The 24248-nt window shown below is 41.3% G+C and overlaps 3 protein-coding genes across 5 annotated transcripts; all 3 read right to left on the minus strand.

Moving 5' to 3' along the window:
• Window positions 1-2800: 2800 nt before the first annotated feature.
• On the minus strand, window positions 2801-8740 carry cant1a (calcium activated nucleotidase 1a). Of its 3 annotated transcripts, none has more exons than XM_030735971.1 (4): window positions 8556-8740; window positions 4082-4750; window positions 3779-3982; window positions 2801-3696 (listed from the first exon to the last, which is right to left on the minus strand). In XM_030735971.1, exons 2-4 carry the CDS (start codon window positions 4725-4727, stop codon window positions 3326-3328), a joined length of 1221 nt encoding a protein of 406 aa, XP_030591831.1. In that variant the 5' UTR covers window positions 4728-4750; window positions 8556-8740; the 3' UTR covers window positions 2801-3325. The 3 variants fall into 3 exon arrangements, with proteins under 3 accessions (XP_030591831.1, XP_030591828.1, XP_030591829.1); XM_030735968.1 differs by lacking the exon at window positions 8556-8740 and adding an exon at window positions 6183-6269; XM_030735969.1 differs by lacking the exon at window positions 8556-8740 and adding an exon at window positions 5059-5161.
• Window positions 8741-12784: 4044 nt separating this feature from the next.
• syngr2a (synaptogyrin 2a) lies at window positions 12785-15783 on the minus strand. The gene is made up of 4 exons (XM_030735775.1): window positions 15580-15783; window positions 14364-14601; window positions 14075-14208; window positions 12785-13991 (listed from the first exon to the last, which is right to left on the minus strand). The coding sequence occupies exons 1-4, from the start codon at window positions 15676-15678 to the stop codon at window positions 13791-13793; spliced, it is 672 nt and encodes a 223-aa protein (XP_030591635.1). The 5' UTR covers window positions 15679-15783; the 3' UTR covers window positions 12785-13790.
• Window positions 15784-18657: 2874 nt separating this feature from the next.
• On the minus strand, window positions 18658-24210 carry LOC115785168 (uncharacterized). Its single transcript, XM_030736662.1, has 5 exons — window positions 24101-24210; window positions 20522-20573; window positions 20202-20304; window positions 19931-20060; window positions 18658-19194 (listed from the first exon to the last, which is right to left on the minus strand). The coding sequence occupies exons 1-5, from the start codon at window positions 24208-24210 to the stop codon at window positions 18915-18917; spliced, it is 675 nt and encodes a 224-aa protein (XP_030592522.1). The 3' UTR covers window positions 18658-18914.
• Window positions 24211-24248: the final 38 nt, after the last annotated feature.

A 24248-nucleotide genomic window follows, 5' to 3' on the forward strand; every position in this document is an offset into this window, starting at 1 on the left:
CCTGCTGAAGAGAAGCAGCCCCAGAGCATGATGCTGCCACCACCATATTTGACAGTGGGGATGGTGTGTTCAGAGCATGTGCAGTGTTAATTCTCTGCCACACATAGCATTTTGCATTTTGGCCAAAAAGTTCAATTTTGGTCTCATCTGACCAAAGCACCTTGTTCCACATGTTTGCTGTGTCCCCAACATGGCTTTTGGCAAAATGCAAACGGAACCTTTTATGGTTTTCTTTTAACAATGGCTTTCTTCTTGCCACTCTTCCATAAAGACCACATTTGTGCAGTGCACGACTAATAGTTGTCCTGTGGACAGATTCCCCCACCTGAGCTGTGGATCTCTGCATTTGGTCCAGAGTCACCATGGGCCTCTTGGCTGCATCTCTGATCAGTGTTCTCCTTGTTCGGCCTGTAAGTTTAGGTGGACGGCCTTGTCTTGGTAGGTTTACAGTTGTGCCATACTCTTTCCGTTTCTGGATAATGGATTGAACAGTGCTCCGTGAGATGTTCAAAGCTTGGGAAATCTTTTTATAGCCTAAGCCTGCTTTAAACTTCTCCACAACCTTATTCCTGACCTCTCTGCTGTGTTCTTTGGACTTCATGATGCTGTTTCATCCCCAATATTCTTTTAACCAACCTCTGAGGCCATCACAGAGCAGCTGTATTTGTACTGAGATTAGATTACACACAGGTGGACTCTTTTTAGTCATTAGCAGTCATCAGGCAACTTCTGAATGCAATTGGTTGCACTCAGAGAAAAGGGGGCTGAATACTTTTGCACACCGCACTTTTCAGTTTTTTATTTGTAAAAATGTTTTGAATCATGTATAATTTTCTTTCCACTTCACAATTGTATACCACTTTGTGTTGGTTTTTCACATTAAATTCCAATGAAATATATTTGTTTGTGGTTGTAATGTGACAAAATAAGGAAAATTTCAAGGGGTACGAATACTTTTGCAAGCCACTGTATATATAGTAGTTCAATACAGTGTCTCAGGTAGCTTTGTGTGATTCAACTGTTGATTTCAGCTCACTGCTCCTGTCTGTGGACCAGTGGTTTTTATGTTTGTAACCACTTAACTTCCATTCATCTATTTAACTCAGGGAGGAGAAATGTCAGGTTGGTGCAGGCTGGTTAGTTTAGGAGGGAGGTGCATTTGGTTCTCTGTTGTCATTATCTGAAAGATTTGGTCCACCTTGTGGCTGGGCTGTATCTGGGGTGACGTCGTACCTGTCACGCTTAGCAAGTTCCCAAGTTGGTGATTATGGTTTAGAACTTCTAGCTCTGGAGCACCATCTGTGGCTGTGTAGGGTGCCGTTGGTTTTTGCTGTTCCTCCAGATCTGCATTGGAAATTAGGTTATTGATCTCAGTGCTTCTTCCTAAATAGGCTGAACAAGGTTATATATTGTCACCCTCCTAAAAAATGGTCAAAGTTATTTTTAAATTTTTATTTTTGTCTAAATTAAATTTTCAACATTCGGTTCAGTTTTTTTGTGTTTTCTGAAAAGCCTGAAAAAAATAAAGTAGACCATAATTTTGGGAGGGTCTGATGGTGTCAGCAAGATCTGAAGCAGTGGGTGACGAGGAAGAGGAGGAATACAACAATTTGAAGAGATCCCTCAGTCTACAGTCAGCACGATGGCTACATTAGTGGCTGTTTGAGTTTCCTTCCATCTGCTGTGAACCTGAAGCATAAAGAACACAAAACATCTCTTCCAAATCTGGGATCTCAATTACAAATATGTTCTGATTTAACTGTCACTGGTTAGTGCAAATGGCTCACCAGGACACAGAAACCTTTGAAATGAAATCACAGCACCTCATGTACAGAGTGATGATCAGAATATCAAACTTGTAAAAGCTGTTTAACTTTTCTCTTTATGTTAAATGTCAACAGCAGAACTCTGTGGGTCACAGAAATATCATTTGAGAGCAACTCTGGTTTGTAGTGACTTATTGTGCTTTAAAATATATTATAATGCCATGTTGTTTTTAGTTTTAATCACTAGGTTATTAACCATAGGGGTGTTAAATTTTTCACACCTGGATAGGTGTGAAAAAGGAAGGAGTTGTTAGGGATTATTTTTTACTCAGTGAATAAAGTACAAATGTTTAAAGGTAAACTCCAGTAAATTAACTATTAAACAGTGGATCAATCAAATAATAAACAATTAATACATTAGACAGAGAGCAACAGATCAGAAAGTACCAACTTCTCTGTTTCAGTGCATCTATCTTGAGGACCAGCCACATGGTGACGTTGCAGAGCGTGCAACGTCACCATGTTCTGTCATTAATCTGGACAAGATTTCTCTGTATTGATTAAATTAGAACATCAGGAAGAAGATGTGCCTATGACTGAGAGGAATCTGGGTCATGAAAAACCAGCCAGAACAAGACTGAATGACAAAGGTCAACTCATAGCGCCCAGAGATTGTTTATGCTTAGATAGCAAGCTATATAAAAATGTTTTGGTTAGACAGGAACAGGGGCTCAGAGAGAGAGTGCACACTCTTACTCTGAGTCCCCACATGGCCATGTGTATTTTTTCTGATTCTTTGATACATTAAATGGATTACTTTTTTATCTTAAGTGTTTCAGGTGTCTTCCTTCATAAAAAAAACCTGTTTACCTGTCACAAACAAAACTTGTTTGAGGTCAATGTCTAACTTTTGCAGATTGTATTTTGCACATGTGAAAGACATGACAGGACTCACAAAATGGGAATAAAGATTTTACTCATTCCTTCCAGCCCCCCCCCCCCCCCCCCCCCCCCCAAAAAAAAAAAACATTACATGGAGTAAAATTAACTTTTTATCAATGTATCCTTCAAACAATACACCGAATAAAAACAGTCTTTTTGTTTATCACACTGACAATAATTGTGTGTACAGAGTGATACTGTTGAATATAAACCAAAGGAGGAAAAATATCTGAGTGTGTGTTGTATATGTGCATAAAAATGAACTTTTCAGAAAAAAAAAAAAATCACAGTCTGAGAAATGTGTCTTTTGTACATTCATTATAAGAAAGGCTAAAGTACTGTTTAAGCACACATTTGGCCTCGGAAAAACACAGTCCATCGCAAGACATGCTGGCTTTGTTCAGCCAGATCTGCATTTTCTCAAAACCTTATTCTCTCAGCCTTTAGTTCTTTTATTTGTATTGAAGGTAACGGTTCAACGCTTGGAGCGATGTGTTTTACACATCGATGCGGCTCAATGAGGCAGCAGCGAGTCCAATAAGTTAAACAGTGACTGTAAACAAACTAGAACCACAGTGAAGTGGCCTTAAACATGAGCATCTCTGCGTCTGAGCCCTCTATATGAACTCCAAGCCCTCATATTTTACATCCCCAATCTTAGTTTCAGGCAAAAGAATCCGCCCATCAAGTGTGAAGGCCATAATGTATGTGGCAATCTTTCCAGCGTCCTCCTCAGACTTGAGCGCCAGAATGATCTGGTCATCTGTATTGGGGACAAACTTGAAGGATGAGAAACCGTGGGTAGGGTTAAGCAGACCCACTCGGTTGACTGTGATATCTTTGAAATCCGGCGAGCAGCTCAGGACGAGGTTGGTGCCACGTCTCTCGTCCGCTGTCTCTTCGTAACGCTCGCTGCTCGCACGGCGAGGAAGGAAAAACCATCGCTGTAGAGTGTCGCTCCATTCTGCAGACTCATGAATCAAATAACCTGCGGAGATTCAGGGGAATACGGTCATGAGTAAAGCACGAAATGGAAGCGGTCGTAAGCTAGACCAAATCTGAGTCTTTACCTGGTGGCTCTATCCCTACAGCAGACTTCAGGGATTGATATTTGGGAACCCAGTTCTCGTGTTGTACATCACCTCTGAAGCCCACGACTTTCACCCACTCGGGGTTGTTGTTGACAAACTCGCCTTGAGTGGTGGTCCACTCTTTCCCGAGGCCACCAACGTAGAGGTGCTCGTCCTTCACTGCCAGCCACTCAGCTTTGAATCCTATCCGGAGAAAGCACAACGTAAATGCAAAGCAAATGCAAAATGAAACATTTAGTAGACGAGTCCAAATCATTTTGAACAGTGTTCTCAGTTTTCAACCTTTTGCAACGCTGCCATCGCCATCAGGTAAGATAACCCAGGGCACAGCCTTGTCTCCATCTATGTGGTAGACTACACCAGTTCTGTCATCGACGCTGTACAGCTTCCCATTGAACACCACCAACTCAGACAGCTCCATACCCCTGCCTTTCTCCGACAGGTGGCTTTCGAGCACCACCCTGTCTGCATCCCATTCGACTGCCACCTTGTCACCACTCTGTGACACCAAGAGGTACCCCCGCCGCATGTAGCTGAACCACGTCATCTTCTTGTCGCTGTGAGAGCTAGTGTCCAGGTCGGCAATGACACCGATGCGATAGCGGGTGCCCTCCGGCGTGCGCTCAGGCAGACTGAGGGGGTAGGTGTCATTGTAATGCAAATCTGACTGGTGGCCGTCGCTCGGACTGATTCTCCAGCTGCGTGAGCCGTAAGAGCGGTATCGCAAGCCCGAGCTGAAGTGCATGAAAAGCAGCAGGATCAAGGCCATGAAGGCAGCTACTGCCACGATGGGCCTCCACTTAAGTCGGAACCGGGGATCTGTGGCATTGGCCATGGAAGCCAGCATGGGAAGGCCTCCTACAGAGATACGCAGTGGGTTCATAGACTCATTATGCTCCAGTCGAGTATAGCCTGGGGGAGCAGGCATGGAGGACCGAGGCGTGGCGTGACCTACAGAAAAACAGAGAAATGGTTAGTAATTCTGACTGTCAGAGAGGTCATTGGAAAACAGCATTACATATGGTTCAGTTTGCATCTCTGGTGTCACCAAGCAGGTTATAGGAGATCCTTTTGTTCAGCAACAAGGCACGGTGAAACGAACTGTTCAGATAAAGCTGCTTGTGGCTTTCCACAATGACAATGCAAAAGTATTAACAAAAACGATGTAACTAAGTAGACAATCTACAATTAAGTTTTAAACAGAAGGTTTGTTTTAGACATTTCTCTTAATCTATACATAACAGAAAGAACATACATACTTTCCATAAGCGATGGCAGGCAGAGCACTCATTTCAGGTGTTAGTTTCTACTAAGCACTAGATTAAGAGCTCACACAAAAGCAAACCTACCAGTTAAGCTAACTGACTTGAATGAGGAAGACACCCGTCTAGGTAAATATTAAGTAGCCAACAATGCGTCTTGTCGACGTGGTGGAAGGGAGGAGCTGGGTGCAGCTGAACAAGTGATTCAGGAAATACACAACCAGGAGGCAACCGTCACACCGATCACCGTCACGTTCACAGTGATCTTATAAACATCAGTGTCAAAATGCACATTCACTAATAATTCAAACAATAAATTCACTCCCAAAATTCCAGCTGCTTTAAAGTGGTGATTTTTTTTCTTCTTTGATAATTGAATATTTGTGTGTGTGTGTGTGTGTGTGTGTATGGGGGGTGGGGGGGGGGGGGGGGGGCATTCAAATAAATAAAGATGTCTGAAGATGGACAGCGGGTCCGGATTACTGTCATTATTTATTCTTTAGCCATCCAGAAGCCCAACATATTCATTAAGACATATATAAAATAAAGACTGTATTAAACAGATTCATCTGTCATAACTTCCTATCCTTTAATCATTTAAAACAAATGCATTTTCATTTTACTTTACACGTTTACGTCCAGCTGAACACAGAAAGGTCTTTAACAGCATGCTACAAACTTGAGAAACTACATTCCTGTTACTTGCTTATACACCCAATATACTAATGTGACCTTTCAGCTGAATCAACACAACTCAAACACACCAGAGGAACTGTCTGTTGTTAGACGGTCTCCCAAAAAGCTTCTACAGCCTAAAAAGCTTCCACATTCAAGCAGTTTCTAAGCTCGGCTTCAGCAGCTTCACACTCTGCGACTTAAACATGTTTCTCAAAGGAGAGTTACAGCTGAAAGGCTCTTTCATGCGAGGGCCCAGAGCCAAACAGCCATTCATTATGGCACCAACATCAGGTCTCACACTGTGAGGCCTGACACTGTATCTGCTCTCAGAGAGTGGCTGGGAATACATCCAGTGTGGTTGATTAATTACAGCTTTTTTTAAAAATATGTTGTTAAACAGACTCAGGCTGTTTCCCGCAGCACAATAAGATGATCCGACTCACCCCTTCGTCTCCTCCTGCCCAAACGCTGATCCTGTGCCATTAAATTTACTTCACTGTATCTCCACAACTAGTCCTGAGCTCGAAAGAGCTCTTTCTACTCACTGATTGTTTGCGCTGCAATCACGATTAAGTTGTTACAATCATAGTGAACTTTACCTACACTCGGGGGATTATGAGTCCAAAGGGGCAAACTCTTTCAAGAGCCAACACAGTTCACTGCATTTGTCATTAGTCACAGACTATGAATGATCAGGTACTGAGGTTATGGAAACCTTTATTAAGTGCTCAGTAACTATACATATAATGGTGAAAAGCCGCAGCTCTGGAAAGCTAAATAGAGGTTACCTGCAAACCTTTGGCCACTACAATCAGAGCCATTCCTGTGATGTAATCAGTACGCTGAGGACTGCCAGAACAACAGTCACACAGGAAACCTCACTTACTCTGAGATGTAGTAATGTCTGTTAATACACGATTAACACCCTCTGGGCTTTAGTTGAAGACCTGTTAAGCACACAAGCAACTTCTCAGCTGCTCAACCTGATTTTTTTTATTGTTTTAGAAAGTTTCCATTTAAAATGCAGCACAATGAAAGGACCTAACAGACAAGACTGTGGGGCTGGGTGATGAGATGACATTCACTAATGCTTAAAAATTTTGGATCAATTTTAATAATTTTTTTTTGTTTTCAAAGGAAAGCGTGTTTGTTTTCATCTAATATCACACTGAACTGCTTAGAAATGGCATTCAGTTATTTGCAGAAGATTTAATGGGATATTTTCATAAGTATGTAAAAGTTACTTTGAGCAAACATCACTCCAGTGTTTCAGTGACACGCTGCTGATCCCTGGAATAATCCTTTTCCAATTATGTTAGCACAGCTGAAAGCATTTCTCCTCATTAAAGACCCAATAGATTTGGCTAGCTGTGTCTCTGATGCCTCGTTGCATCTCAAAATAGCCCGTAAAATAATTAGAGCTTAGGGTTATAGCCACCAGTCACTAATCAGCCAATCACATGTCAGCAACTCAGTGCATTCAGGCATGTAGACATAGTTAAGACGGCCTGCTGAAGTTCAACAGTTCAAACTGAGCATCAGAATTGGAAAGAAAGGTGATCGAAGTGACTTTCAATCTGGCATGGTTGTTGGTGCCAGACGGGTTGTTCTGAGTATTTCAGAAACTGCTGATCTACTGGGATTTTCCCACACAACATCTCTAGTGTTGTGATCTCTGGAGAATGGTCTGAAAGAGAGAAACTATCCAGTGAGTGGCAGTTTCTTGGGTAGAAATGCCTTGTTGAAGCCGGAGGCAGCAGTAACTCAAATAAGCACTTAATACACCCAAGGTGTGCAGAAGAGCATCTCTGCATGCACAACAGATCAAACCCTGAAGCAGATGGGCTACAGCAGCAGAAGACCACGTCGGGCGCCACTCCTGTCTGCTAAGAACAAGAAACCGATGCTACAATTCACATGGGCTCACCAAATATGGACAATCAAAGATTGAGAAAACAAACAAACAAACATTGCCTGGTCTGATGAGTCTCAGTTTCTGCAGCAACACTCAGATGGCAGGGTCAGAATTTGGCATAAATAACATGACAGCATGGATCCACCCCGGCAGATTCACATCATGGATGTGCAGCAGCTGTGTGACGTTATCCTGATAATATGTACCAAAATCTCAGGAATGTTTCCAGCAACTTGCTGACTCTGTACATAAAGAACTAAGACAGGGGTCCAGTGCGGTACTAGTAAGGTGTACCTAATAAAAGTGTCTGCTGAGTGCAAGTCAGAGGTAAGATTGTAATTTATGATTTTTAATGGCAGTCGCTTTTGGTAGTGTTGAACAGGCGTCCTTTACAACTCCTCCCTGACCATAAACAAGCCTCTGTGCCTCCATAAAAGATAACATCTGGTGGGGCTGGCCTTCAAAGTGTGTCTGTGAGGCCAATAAACAGTTTTACTGAGTACTTTAACTCGGGTTCTAAATGTTCTACGTGTCAAGAACCCACAAACAGATTGTGCATCATGCTGTGTGGTTCCACTGTCTGCAGATCCCCGGAACATCTCAGAAGCTCCGGCTGAACCAGGAGCATGCCGACGCTCTCATTTCCAGGCCTCTAAAGGGTTAAGCGCAAAAACGCTAAACCTATGGGCAAATTAACTGCACGCAGGGCCATCGGTTCATTCGGTTGGGAAATGCATAGCTTCCGGACTGACACACGCGATCGTCCCATTTGTATGTGTGCGTTTAGCCGCTGCGCCTCTCTCCTGCCAGGAGCGCAGAGGTTAAAACGCAGATGCCACCAGAAATGGCTGCGCTCATGAGCAACCCGAAGCATTTCCCATCATTCCAGCTTCGTACTCACCGCAGATGTGGGATCTTCAGCTCTCAGTCCGCCGGTGGTTGGAGCACGGATGTCATTATTGTGTCGATTCCTTTCTCGACTCCCTTTCCTCTTTTTGCGTTGTCCAGACAGCCGATCATTACTTCCTATGTGAGTTAGATGACGACAGCGCCATGTAGTGATTACGCGTAGTAGATGGGGGGAAGGGGAGGGGTAAAAGGCTGCTTTCAGGGGCTGGCAGAAATATGGCAACCTCATGTGCGATCTAAATCTGCCTGCCAGATTTATTGTAGTTATATTAAGTTTTACCGTTTCAGGGGTGCTTTTTATGTTCAGTTTTAAACGAGCTTTTATTGGATTTACTGTTAATAATATCTTTGTTTCTTTTATAGGTGGCTTTTGTCAGATTTAAGAGGTTCAGAATATGTATTACACGTATTCAAACACTGCTCAAAGAAGACAGCCAAATCATAATAAACATATGAATTATCAAGCTAGTTGAACAAATGTAATCAAATATACATTTCCTGTATAGTCAGTTTTTAAGTGCAGAATATGTTATTTAGTTTTTGTCAGAATCTCAAGTCTATAGCACCCTTGGGACCTGGTGGCACAGAAGTATTTGGAAGGTTAGCTCTTCAACAGCAGCTCTCTCTGCATAGTTTGCAGTGTGTCCGTAAAAACACTGAGGAAACTGGACAAGTGGAGGTCAAAAGAAGAAGGCCTAAAAATCTGCATCATCTCCAGCAGCATCATCATGACTTTCAGATACTGCTGATCAGCAGTATCTGAAAGTCATGATGATGCAGCAAAGACCTGACTGACGACCTCAGGCCCTTCAGTTGATCCATCTGCTATTCACTTAAGACCAGAGGTGGGAAGTAGCAAAGTAAAAATACTTTGTTACTGTAGTTAATTAGAATTTTCAGGTGTCTGTACTTGAGTATTTATTTTTCTGACAAGTTTTTAGTTTTACTCCCTAAGTTTTTACACAAATATCTGTACTTTCTACTGCTTACATTTTCAAAACAGACTTGTTACTTTAGGTTTAACACATATGAGGGAAGTTTTTATTTCACATTGCTGCGCCTTCAAACATCTAACTGATCTGAGCCTAAATGAACAATAACAGATGAAAGACAATCCTGTTGGTGCATCCTCCATCACCCGGGGCTTATCACATACAAAGAGATGAAAAAGACAAAAACATATAATTTATGCATCATTTGGAGCGCTGTGCTCAGAGGTTAAAGTGGACTGAGCACAAATGTCCATAAGCGGTGGTTGCAGTACTTCAGCATCTAGCCAGTGCTACAGAAGACGAGTGAGCATAAAGGGAGCAATGTTTTTAAGTGGCAGGTAATTTCAAATACAATCTTTCTATCAGCTCAACAAATATTAGCAAATCCACAGTTTGTCACGCAGTGTGTCTGCGAGCTAAAGGTCCAGCTGTCGTATTCCCCAGAATGAGAGAGAAGTTCAGTCAGAGATGGAGAAAGATGTGAGAAAGAGGAGAGATAATATTTAAAGGTAAGGAAAGCTCAGTGACCTTTGATATAGTGGAAATTTAAAGCTTACATGTAATGTCCTAATTTTTTAATCAGATGTTGCATCTGTATGTGATGTGAAGTTCTGTTTTTTTTTTTTTTCCCATATTGTGAAACATCCGGCAAAACAAATTGAGGTACATTTGTTATGCAAAGGTTACATGAAAATACTGCAGTTTAGTGCAGGATAAACAGGTCAGCTTGCTGTACTGTGATGCATTTACAGTAAAGCTCTGTGTTGGACGGGTAAACAGAGGATGTGGTGTTCATGGTCAGTGTTAGGTTACATCAAATGTAGCAAAGATCAGTTTGATTTTAAGCTGATGATACTTAGATTCATTCACTGAAATCCACCTTTACACCAAGTGTGTACTGTCCAGTATAAACAGTATAAACAGCACACTGTCGGTGTAGGGCAGTGTTTTTCAACCTTTTTTGAGCCGAGGTACATTTTTTTCATTGAAAAAATCACGAGGCACACCACCAGCCAAAAATGTTTAAAAATGATACTCTGTAGCCTATATTACCAATATAGTCATTCTTATCAAAGTGTCTTGAATAGGAATCAAATAAACACAAAAAAGAACTTTATCATATAATATTTATCTTCTTTCAAATAAAAAGTGCACTTAACATGTCCACTTCAAAAACGCAGCTTGAACATAACAAATGCCACAACAATGTGGTCTTATAGTAAAAAACTTCAGTGTTTTGCAAACTCTAATTCTGTCCAAAAGTATTCTATTACCAGGAATAACACAACAGAACAATACATGAGAAAGAGGCAAGCTCACAGCTAATGCCAGTTTAATATCATCATCACGCATAAGTCCCCGTACAATGTTTTAATGGATGAAGGTTATCATTGTTAACTATAACCCTATACCACCGAACATAATAATAGGCTCAGTGTACTTCAAAAGTGCAATTACCGTAATAAAACTGTAATAATACCCTATGTTGGTTGTGAAGTGCAGTTTCTCAGCTTTCAGAAACTGTTTCAATGTTTCCGATTGGACAAACAGTCGCGTTATTACGGTAACTCAACGTTCCTTTGATCAGCCGCCTCAGGCTCTGTGCTAACCAGCTGTTCGGCCGGTAGCGGCGATCGCCCGACAGTATAGGGTTATAATATGTACGCTGTGTGTGCGTTTCAGATGGCTCTCATGTTGCAGAACTACCGCTGCAAACTGTCGGTCTGGGCATTCAACCGGTGCTTTGCGTGCCTCCAGTTTCTTGCTGTGGGGTTTTTAAAAATGATTCTGGTGAAGGAGTCGCTCTCATGCCTCCGCTAGTGACGACACTCCCTGCCCAATCAGTGGCATGCTGTACTCCGCGTCACATTGTCGCCTCGCCTCGGATCGCTTAGAACCTCGGGTGAGTGAGTAAGGAAAAAGGACCGGCAAAGTGTTCCTGATTCTAATGGAGATGCCGTCAAATCGCGGGGAGTCGAGTCGACCCGCGGGGAGTCGTTCCGTATGGAAACGCGGCTTAATTCACTTGTCTCTCTGTACAATGCAATTCGCTACCTGCTGCTATCTAGTCTAGTGATTATGGAAGAGTATTACATGATTATGCTCCAGTCACTACTACAGCACAGACACTCGTGGCATATTATGTGAAACTGGATAATTTCCCACGGCACACCTGACGATCTCCCACGGCACACTAGTGTGCCGCGGCACACTGGTTGAAAAACACTGGTGTAGGGGATGTAATTCAGCTCCTAAAACATTCACTAACACTGGTCAGCTGATCACACCCTGTGCGCAAAGAAAATTTACTGGAGCTCACAATAGAAATTACTGCAAGTTTCTTTTCCCCACACTGAACCACTACAACCAGTCTTAGGGTCCCCCCATGCGCCAGACCCCACTCTGAGTCCTGACGATACGCATTTTTCTATTTAGGTGCAGAGGCAAAGTAAAAAAAGCAAATGTTTATTTTCCTATATTTCTATTATTTTATTATGTTAATGTAGCACAAAGTTCACTTACCTTTTTTTTTTTTTTTTTTTTTTTAAAGCCCTTCTTGTCTGGCAGGTTTTGTAATCAGAATTATGATCTGAAGCTCTACAGATTCTCTTGTTAGGGTTTTTCCTTTTATTTATTTATTTTTTTCCCCACATAAATGTAAATGTATTGTAGCAATGCCAGAGATGACAGGTGGGGCAAAAAAGCTAGAACAAAAAAAAGAAAAAGGGAAAGAAAAAAGAGAAGAGGACAGAGCGCAAGTACAAAACCACAATGGTTTACCAACTGCTGCTCCCCGTGTTTGCATGGGTTTTCTCTGCGTACTCCAGTTTCCACCCACAGTCCAAAAACATGCACTCAGCGATGCGATTTAGAATTGGTGATTCTAAATTGCCCATACATCTGAATGATTATCTGTTTTTCCGTGTTAGCCTGGTGATCTGTCCGGGGTGTGCCCTGCCTCTCACCCTGTGACAGCTGGGACAGCCGCTGTGGTGACCCCTTATGAAAAGGAAGCAGCTGAAAGTAGCTCTCCTTACTTTGGCTGCTTACTTTAATTTTAAACTATAATGCTATAATTACTGGAAACGTAGTAACTTACAGTCTGGATCCTGCTGTCTCCACAGTTCCAGTGTTCCTCCACATTTACTATTCAAATATTTGATGAAGGTGCAGATACAGGAACTGCAACACAGCCCCGCCTTTTCTGTTAAAGAGGTCAGACTCAGACTTTTAAAACGAGATCCGTTTTTATTTGGCACACTGATACAGGACACTGTGCAAGGCACTTTAATGAGGAACATTTGTCAAGCAGTGAAAATGCAAAAGTGCAGTGCAAAGGAGGAAAAAAGCGAGAGGAAAAAGTAATGTGGAAAATGATTCGATTTGATTGTCATGCATCTGGATTAAACAGTATTAAAAAAGAAAATAAATACAAAATTTACCACAGCATCAAAGAGTTCGTAAACGTATGGCTGAGCATTTATGCCATTGAAAAAAAAAAAAAAAAAAAAAGAAACAAAAGAGGCACATTAGACTTTAAAACACCTGTGAAAGCCAAACCACAACAGAAGTGAATATGAAAAAAAGCCAAAAAGAAACAAAATGGTTTTTTTTTTAGTGCACAAAAGCCTTTTTTAGTGGTTGATTACTTAAAAAAAAAAAAGAGAAACAAGCATTACAGTAGTTATAGAGGGAATACTTCCAATGTACCAACCGACTGAATATGTGTCTGCTGTATGATCAAAGACAGTCTATACTCAGCTGTCTCTGCATTACACTCATTGAAGTTAACAATAAACAGTAATTTATTTTTTAATGCAAACCAGATTTGCTAAAGAAAAAAAAAATAAAGCCCAATCTTTCTGATAATTAGTGCATTGATATGAACAGCAGCAAAACTGCACTCAGAATTAGAGCTAAAGAGAGCACTGAGACATCTGCAGTCATTTCAGTACAAAGGCAACACAGGCGTGGTTATCCTCTCTTTTGTCAAGACAATCACCTTCCAACAAACACCCGCGGTTGCTGTGAACAACACAGCAACCGCTCACCAAAAAACTTACAACAATGTGGCAAACTTAAAAAGATCTCAGTGCACCCAGAAATATGCAAACACGTTCTGCGGGATCAAAAGGGGAGTGCACAGAACGGTCCATGCTGTAAATGAAACAATTGGCACACATATTTAAAAAGAAAACTTCCTCATTTGATTCGTGTGTTTAAATCTTAGTCCTTCAATAAGATGGAGGTTGATATGCTCCTGGATCCTGGGGGTTGGAGAAAGGTGACTGCTGATAGCCTGGTACGCTGCTGGTGCTGGAGTACGGGCTGCTCTGATATGGGGCATTGGGGTCGTTGGTTGGGTCTCTGTAGTTCTGGTCAAAGTCGGTAACTCCTTGGCGATATTTTCCAAGTCCAAAGTAGGTCAGAAGACCCTGTTGAGAAAACGCTGAATTAGCTCCTGGAATTTGTAGCGCAACAAATTCTAAGCTAAGTGCAAGCTGTGCATCAGGCTCACCCAGGTGATGACCGAGAAGAAGGAGAAGGTGATCACACCTCGGGCAGCATCGGCATAGACATTTTGGGCTTTAGTCTTAGTCCACTGGTTGGTCAGGACGCAGAAGCAGATGAACCACAGGAATGTCCAAGCCGCTGTCAGGTGTTTACAGCAGAGAAACACATTTAAAAAAAACAAAAAAAAAAAACACATGATGATAGGATTATCTTTAACTAGGTCACACTTCCTGATTTATGGCACAGTTCCTTTATTAAATTACGTGGTATAACAATTAAAACTCGACTCTTACCACAGAATACCAGATCGCTTATAACAATGTATTTTCGTTCTTGGGCATTGCTGATGTTTGGAAAGTAGGCATCTAGCATGAGGAACACAACACAAGCCAAGAAGGCCAAGACTCCGATTCCCACACCGAAACTGCAGGCGCTGTCATTTTCATTAAACATGCAATTGGCTTCTTGTTTATCATTTGGGTTAATGTAGCCCTCGGCCGTGATGGTCGCAAAAACCACAATGGAGAATATCTGCATGGAGGAGACACACAAGGTCAAAGCCAAGTTTAAGATTCCCACGATTACCATCATTCACATTAAGCTTCCCCTATCAAAATAAATAAGTGTAAACTCATAAAAAAAATGCCAAGCCAATCCAATCCAACCAAGTACAACAACAGGTGCAAAGAATAGAGTGTCATCTTTTCAGTTATTAAATAGCTGACACGACTTTAAAATAGTGCTTCAATCAAACAAACTGATGATTTTCAGGCTCCAGCTTCTTAAAATATGAAAATTGCATGTATTTTGTATGATTTTAAACAGGTTGTGGATTTACTTTATTTCAAACCTTCTATATGAAGCCATCTACAGACAGCAGTGTGAACTTCCTCACTACACCATGACACTTTATAGGCCAAATGATTCCGTTATAAAACCGATTTGAGCTGCAGTAACTGCCAGTTGCCCGATTTTTTTTTTTTGTTTTTTTTTTTTGCTTGCACTTCCTACGTTATGCATTTCCAATCACCTGACAACTGGAGCTGACTTGACAACAGATGACGAAGGAAGCTTGAATTTCTCAGAATTATCTGAACTATAAAAACTGCAGAGAAAAAAAAAAAGCAGCTTCTACCTTAATTTTATTTCATTTTTTACCTGTCACTGGTCCCGTTTTTAAACCACGGGAACAAAGAAAGTTTAAATTAAAAGCAGGACGATCGCCTATCATCAGGTGGCAGTCAGTGTAGTGACACAGCAGCGGTCATGCTACTTATTAGCTACCATCTACAAGTGCCAGAGAAACACGTTATTTACACTTTATTGAAAGCTTATTAAAATGTCTACGCGTGACCCTCAGTTCGTGCCCCGTGTTGACGGCACATGAAGCTGAAAAGCCACGTTATTCACTAGTTTATGTGGACGCTGGCAGCCTACATCTGTTAACATAAACTCGGTGCAGTGACAGCTGGCTAACTCCGATGCTAACGTTTCCGTGGAGTCACTCACCCAGCTCAGGAAGCGCAAAATAGTCTGTGGCTGTTTTACAAAGCTCGCTAAATCAAAGGCGCCGCCGGCCAAAGAGGCCCCGTAAGCACTGCTCTGCATTTTCCCCCCTTAGATGGTCAGACAGTTTAAGGACAAACTGACAAATCTTCCTGTCACCACTGCGGCAGTTTCGATTTGTCGAAAAAACTTCCTCAAAACTTTTTCTAAGACCGCCTCCGCCGCGAGGCGTTCAGGGGAACTCCGAAAACTTTGTCTTTGGAACGCCTTAGGCCTTGGTGAGGCCACTTTATTAAGTACAACTTGCTTGTCCCGGGTTGGAGCCCCTTTTTGCCTTCAGAACTGCCTTAATTCTACACAACAAGGAGTAAACTAGGCGCCGGAAACATTACTCTGAGATTTTGGTCCATACTGACTTGATAGTTACACACAATTGCTGCAGATTTGTAATCTGCACAACCCTGATATGAATTTCCCATTCCACCACATACCGAATGTTATCCTGCTGGAAGCAGCCATCGGAAGATGGGTATGCTGTGGTAATAAAGGGATTGGCATGGCCAGCAACAATATTCAGGTAGGCAGTGGCATTTAAATGATTCTCAGTTGGTACCGAGGGACCCAAAGTGCGGCAAGAAAATATCCTTGTTATTCATGTTTTTAAAAATTGAGACTCATCAGTCGAGGCAATAATTGTTTAATTTTGTCAAGCCTGTGTGAATTGTACCCTCAGTTTCCTGTTCTTATCTGACACGAGTGGCACCCGGTGTGGTGTCTGCTGCTGTAGCCCATCTATTCACACAAAGAGAAGAAAGGACAGAGGCCAAATGGGCAGGTGCTTGAGCACCGTCTGGGATCTATCTGTGAACATGCCTAACTGTCCCCCCCCCAAACATTACATGGAGTAAAATTAACTTTTTATCATTGTATCCTTCAAACAATATACAGTTTATCACACTGACAATAATTGTGTGTACGGAGTGATACTGTTGAATATAAACCAGAGGAGGAAAGAAAATCTTCCGTGTGTGTGTTGTATATGTCCATAGAAATTAACTTTTCTGAAAAAAAAATCAGTCTGAGAAATTTGTCTGTTTAAGCACACATTTGTCCTCGGAAAAACACAGTCCATGGCAAGACATGCTGGCTTTGTTCAGCCAGATCTGCATTTTCTCCAAACTTTGTTCTATCTGCATCCGTAGGTCTATAGACAGAGGGGAAGCAGATACATCCCTCTGTCACTGAGACAGGGATGTTTCTGCTGTCAGGTAAACAGGTTTTTTATGAAGGAAGACACCTGAAACACTAATTAAAAAGTAATTCATTTAATATATTAAAGAATCAGAAAAATACACACATGCATGTGGGGACTCGGAGTAAGAGTGTGCACTCTATCTCTCTCTGTCTGAGCCTGTGTTCCTGTCTAACCACAACATTTTTATACTGACAGTATGAATGGGTCTACTTTCATACATAAGGCGCATGATAAAACATATGTAGAACGAAACAAAAGCGTCAGGTAAGTCAAACTTTATTCAACTCATTCACAGTAACTCAGAATATTGTTGTAACAAATACAGAAAAATACACTCACATTTTAAATCATTCATCTTCCACAAATCCATCAAATTCCTCATCTTCAGTGTCTGAGTTGAACAGTTGGACGATTTCTGCATCAAGCATGCCGGGTTCCCTCTGCTTTCCACACCTGCTGCGCCGCACTCACAACTTGTTCCCGTCTAATATTGTCAGTAGAGTCATTTTGTGATTCGATGATGGACTATTTTAGAGAATTCAATGAGGCCTTTGAACTGATCTGCCAGACCGGAGGCCATATCACGCAATGGTGCAGTGGTGTGGATGCCTCGGCTCGGCCATCGGCGGTCAGACTGCAGCGCTCAACTATTTGAAAAGCGGATGCTGGGTGTTGCCCCCCTTCCCCCCGTCGTACGCTTTGTGCGCTATTTCTGTCGATATTTGTCGATATGTGTCGATATTTCTGAAGCGTCCCTTACCAAAGCCGCACTAACACATTTTGAAAGATTTTTGAGTGCAGTGTACCACATAAAATTGGTTCAAAGTCAGTAAGCACAACAAGAATTCATACATAAGGCGCCCTGCCGATTTTTGAGAAACTTTAAGGATTTTAAGTGTGCCTTATAGTCCGAAAAATACGATTTGTTTATTATTTACTATTTACGTTCCCTTGGGGCTGCAGACCAGATGCTTTTACTCGTTCCAAAGACGCAACACAAACTCGTAGGTGATTGAGCTCTTGCAGCTGCAGCTTCAAAATTATGGAATGATTTGCCGCTGTATGTCAGACAGGCTCCTTCACTTGCTGTTTTTAAATCTAGTTTAAAAACACCTTGCCCATATTACAGGATGTGCAATGTCGGGGAGAGGGTAACTACATATAATTAAGCTACTAGATTCATTGCAATTGATTATTGGTAAAAATAATCTGGGGCATTTCTTCAATACCATTTTAGACAAGCTGAGTAATCCTGCTTGATGCAACACGCCCACCTGGACCCTAGTTTCAGAAAGACATGTTTTTGACTGTGATAAATGTGGAGGTCTGTATTACCTGTGAGTAAGTGGGAACTATTGACAGCAAACAAAACTGAGCAGTATTTGTTACAGGTATGCAACTTTTTCCTTGTTATATATTTTACCATGACATGTACTAAATGGCCGGCTTCATTATTTGACATCACAGTTTTAAGTATTTCTTGAACTTCTTTGTCTAGATACAGTTTAATAATCTTTGTAACAGTTCTGTAGCTCTCTGGATATTTTCTTTCTTGCTTGAAGTGATTAGCGGTAATTTCTCCAACACTAAAGGTGTCCTTGTTTCAAGAGATGCAGTATTTTGCATAGCAGCACTGCTGCCATTGATGTGACCATGAAGTAATAGCACATTGTTGCAGATAAATCTATAATTTAATAATATTTGGATAAACAAATCAAATACAAACCAAAGACTTACAATGCCAATCAATGTGGCAAAAATCTGACTGAGGTGTTATATAACACTCGACTACATTTTTAGCCACTTATTTGACTTGACATCCAGCTGTTGATGCGTGTAAAACAGAAGATACAGTGAAGATAATCTGATAAATGCTGCCACCTTGTGGTTTGTTGTGACTTTGTACAAATAAGTGAACATAATTTGTTTTATCAATGCTTCACTAAAGTAATTTTATTCATCTTATTTTTTAATCACACCATAATCATCAAAGAAATAATATAAAATAGTCATCTTCATCTGAAAAATATATAAACATTTTTGGAATAAATCTGTATTAATTGCAAAGAAAAAGCCAACAGGTTTAAGATCTTTGTGGTCCTCTCCTCCTTGCTCTTCTGAGTCTCGGCCTAGTGATTATCCTCTTCTCACGAGCCCTCATCTGTGCACGCAGAGGAGACCTAAGACCAAAGCTGTGTAGGCCGCTATGTGCAGGTCGCTGAGGCAGAGCGTATCTGCCGTCCTTGAGCTCGTCCACAAAAACCTCCACTCTGTCGAGCTTTGTGGTGAACTTCCCCAGCTCTTCCTTTAGAGTGTTAAACTGCCGGTAGAGGTCTCCCAGAGCATCTGAAAGAGGCTGGATTCTGGACACAAGAGGAGACATGTGGAAACAAACAGGAAATTATTTCAACATTTGAATGACCATTCAAAGAACTTTGGCACTGCAAGATTTAATGAAATAGAAACAATGTTTATTGGCAAAACACAACTTAGAAGAGAACCAAGTCAAATTGGCAGCATGAACAGGGAAGTCACGACAATGCTGTTAAGTAGAAACAGCCTCACTGTCAACAGAAAACATCAGGATAACAGACGTAAAGATCAGAAGTCTCCTGATGAAAGTACAAAAATAGCACAGCTGGCCTGACCTTAGATGATCACTGGGAAATGGTCTTATTAACTATGATTCTGGGTGTTGGAATCATGGTCCCGAACTCCATCACCAGATGAAATGGTCACTGACTCTTACTAATGTCTGCCAGAACATGAAGAAACATTTCCAGTTTTCTTTTGGCACAGTAAGCATACTGAGGTCATTTACGAAACAGAGTTGGCCTGATGTGGACAACTGCAATAATGGATCACTTTACAGGCACTGGCAGTTGTGTTTTCATGTGCAGCACAGAGCAGGTTACATAATTCCTAAATCATACAACACTGAGGGCAAGTCAAATGTTCACTGACATCACCGAGTGTTGTTTTTCCTGCACAGTTGAACTTACTCTTGCTCAACATTTAGACTTTTTTGGTTCGAATATCGTGTTTGTCTGCTATTATTGCTGTGCGCAGTCAGTTTAGGCAGAAGCTGATATTACTCACCTGTTGTATTCAGGAAGAACAGAAGCATGGTCATTAATCAGCAAGTCTTTCACTTGGGTCAGAATAGCAAATTTCCAGTTGTCCAGCACCTGAGTCAGGTTGGAGCATGTCCTACCACTGGTCTGTTCTGCTGTGCACAGAAATTAACAGTAAAAGTAAGTTGGCCTTTATTCACTCCACCGTCTACAAACACAACCTTAATTTCAGTGCTCAAAGGTTACATCACTGATAATATTTTGAAATGAAGTGGTGACACTGCATCATCTCAGACCTTTAGGGTTCCAGCGAGAGGTTTCTTGTTTCCATTTCTGAGCTCCACACACTGATATCATGCACAGCATAATGAGAGCCACCTTTATCCTCATCTTTCTCATCTAAGAAAAAAAAAGAAGATACGTTATGGGTCCTGCTGAGGAACAAGCTCAACGGAAAGTCCTGCCAAGCCAAGTTACAAAATTACTAAACACTTGTTTGGTTGAAGAAAAGCTCACCTTTTGTTCACCAACTGATCACCAGGTTTTTGTCCCACAAACAACAGGAAAAAAAAAATTCTATCTTCAATTAGAGTGAAGAAGAGTTGGTTTACAATACCTTTTTTGGGAACAAGTTCCAGGGGTCCAGAAGGATCCTAAGCACTGACACACTGAGAAAACATGAGTTCTGCAGCACTCTCTTATAACTCCTTCCCAAAACTCCCGGAGCAATTTCCCCACCTGACCCCATCCACGTCATGGATTCAGGGCGGTGACATGCTCAGTTCTTTTAGCATGTGTGCACACTGCAGCATTCACGTGCACCAAAGCAAAATCTCCCTAAACACATTCACACATATGCGCCTCATCTCTGATATGTATTATTTTCTTCATCTTCTAAAATAGTCACAGTGGGAGGTCCTGATAATCCCAGATCTTCCATCTCTGCTCCACATGTCTTTTAGGTGCTGTGGGTGGTATGTGACAACTGTGCTCCCTTTGGGCTTCAATCCAGAGAAGGTGTTTGATGTATTCGTATGGCTCCAGGATAACATTCTTACTGCCTACTGTAATGCAATCTGCTCAACATCTGGGCTATGACAGCAACACTTTAATAGTCAGGGGTGATAAAAACCTGGTGAGCCATACTTCCCTGATGAAAATAATAAAATAAAAACACGCATTCAGTGATATTAATAATAAAGAGAATTTTCAACACCATCACAGACTTTGAAAATGGACTAGATGTCCAAGTTAACTTTGAATGAGCCATTAAAGAGAGAATTTACAGCCTTGAAGATATTCCTCAACACCTCAGCTGCCTTCATTTCTAACTATACTAAGTCCCTGTCTGATTTACTGAATTTGTTCACTCGGCCTGGCATGAATCCACCCTTAAAAAAGTCTCAATAACTATGGGAATTGGTTTGCATTTCACACAGGGTGATGCAATACACTGCCTATAGTGTCATGGCTGACACAGATTTCATAACCTGGACACTTTTGAACAAATGATTTCCCCCCAGTCTGTAACCTACACAGTCTATAACCCACTATATATACAGTACTCACTCACCCATTCATATGACTTTTAACTTGTACTTATATTTCTGCCTCTTTTGGGTTGCAATCATCAGCTCAAAAACTGGTTGTATGAAATACTGGACAACAGAAGTCCCTTCTCTTGCCTCTGATTTTTTTTTTTTTTTTTTTAAATAAAATTCCAGCTCTGATTTATTTCAGATCCGAGTTCCTCATTCTGTTTGAAAGATGTGCTGCTGGGCATGCTGATGTCTGCAGATAGTCCTGGTGATATATGAGCTGAGGTGCACCCATCACTGCTGAAAAGGAATGTAACTGGGCAGTGGTCCCTTCCATCTGCAGCACATTTACACTCACAGAGATGGTATACTGCACTGTATGCTGTAGGTGGGATGGACATCACCCCATATGGGCCAATACGTCTTCACTGATGAAAACAGGCAGGAACTAAATGCTTTTTAAATCCCATCCTCCCAAAAGATTTAAAAGGAAACAGGAAGATTTGCTCACTAACAACTATCTGACATCCAACTTCTTTTTTTCCTGCCAGCAAACTGTCACAATCAATATATTTTCTTATTGAAGTGGAGACTCATAACTTACAATTAAGTGAAAAAAAACATTTTTGATGGTGGTTATTTGTCTTTTTACCCTACCAAACTGAAGTTCATTTTCCCCAGTGAGATTTTCCGTGACCTGCTGAGAAACTGCAGGGCCAAACACCAAACGCTGCATCGTGTGCAACAAAGGAAAAAGTATTCAGATTTTTTTATTTATTTTTAAAGGATATATGGGAAAGAGATAATAGAAAGTAAAACATAGAAGTCAATATTCTGCTTTAAAAAAAAATTACTGCTTTGGGTAGTTGTTGAAAATCAACAATTTTCACTAAGTCATAATATATTTATGATGTAGTAACAAAAAAAGAAATGTCAGCGAGCAGGAGTAAAAAGTATCATCAAATGAAAATACTCAGTGTAAAATTACTTACCGGTAGATTAGTTATTTTCCACTGGTGATTAACACATATATTGCTGTACTGTAAGTAAATACAAGTGTTAAGAGATCTGCAGTCACACCACAAACACCGATCCCCACTGTCAGTAAACAGCTAAATCTCTGTCTCATAAATAGCTACAGTGTATCCACAAAAGGTTTCTAGGGAGTCAGTTTCAGTGACCATGAGCAATTAGTTTTTCTTTCATTAATCATATTAACGTGGAAGCAGATTTATGGAAGGACTGCAAGCCTGGAGTCCATCATCAGTCAGTGCCTGCAGCAGTGAGCAGACTTCCTTTCATTTCCCTGCAGCTCAGTTCGGCACAGCCACAGGAAAGAATGACAGCAGTGGACCAGCAGAGCCAGAGAGTGAGATAACCAGGCCTCTCTCTTTCTGGTTTTTGACTCAGTGTCACATCTGCTCTTTCATGTGCTGCTTGTTATTGACTCTCAGTAGCACATCATTTCATAATGACCTTATCAGAGAAACAGAGGGTTTTTACAGTGAATATATGTCAGGTGTTAAATACAAACAGAAGCCCCACCACGAGAATTGTTGCATTTCCTCTTATTTATCACTGAACGTAATCTATGACCATTTCTGAGTTTGGTTGGTGTTACAACTGACTGATAACGAACACCTGGATTAATCTGACAGGCCGGGCGTGAACATGGAGGATCACATCATACATTAGAAGAGCCTGGGCTTTTTGCACTTTTTCTATTTGTGAGAAGAACATTTCATGCTTTAAGGGATTTTATTGCATTCAAAATGGCAAAATAAGTTCTTGTCTATGATACCAGGGCAACCTGACCTGACTGCACGGCCAAACAGCTCTAACTGGTGTTCTTTTACTTTAGTAGATATAAGTATCATCTGTCTGTATTGCTCACTTTCAAAGAAATTGACAGTCTCTAATTTTAATGTACTGTAGTTTCATTTTAATGGAGAGAGAGACTGAAAATCAACTAAAAATCCAGAATTACAACATTATATAAAAGTTATAAATTGATTTGCATGTCATTGAGTGGAGTAAGTATTTGATCCTCAAGCAAAACATGATTTATTACTTGGTGGAAAAACCCTTGTTGGTAAGCACAGCGGTAAGATGTTTCTTGCAGTTGATCACCAGGTTTGCACACATCTCAGCATCTCCGAGGGGATTTTGGTCCACTCCTCTTTACAGAAACTCTCTAAATCCTTCAGGTTTCCTGGTGCCTCCACAGATTTTCTATAGGATGAGGGTCTAGAGACTGGCTAGGCTACTCCATTTAAAGTGCTTCTTTGGCCAATCCTTTATTGCCATGGTGGTGCATTTTGGTTCATTGTCATGATGGAAGACCCATCCATGATCCATCTTCAGTGTTCTGGCTGCGGGAAGGAGGTTCTAGTCCAAGATTTTAGGGTGCATAGCCCCTCAATGTGATGAAGTCATCTTGTACCTCTAGGAGAAAAACAGCCCCAAAATATAATGTTTCCACCTTCGTGCTCGACTGTGGGGATGGTGCTCTTTGTGTTGTCCTCAGCATTTCTCTTCCTCCAAACACGGTGGGTTGAGTTGATGCCGAAGAGCTTGATTTTGGTTTCATTTGACCACTGTCTCCACAGCCTTCTTTGAATCACTTAGATGCTGGCAAATGACAGGCCTGTACATACACTGTCACCTTCTCACCAAGCTTCTTGCTGGTGGCTTGTAGCCCCCAAGCTTTGTGCAGTTCTACAATCTTGTCCCTGATGTCCTCTGACAGCTCTTTGCCTTTGGCCATGCTGGAGGGGAAGTTGGAGTGGAAGGAACTGATTCTGT

This window comes from Archocentrus centrarchus, chromosome 8 (genome assembly GCF_007364275.1).
Source record: "Archocentrus centrarchus isolate MPI-CPG fArcCen1 chromosome 8, fArcCen1, whole genome shotgun sequence".
Lineage (NCBI taxonomy): Eukaryota > Metazoa > Chordata > Actinopteri > Cichliformes > Cichlidae > Archocentrus > Archocentrus centrarchus.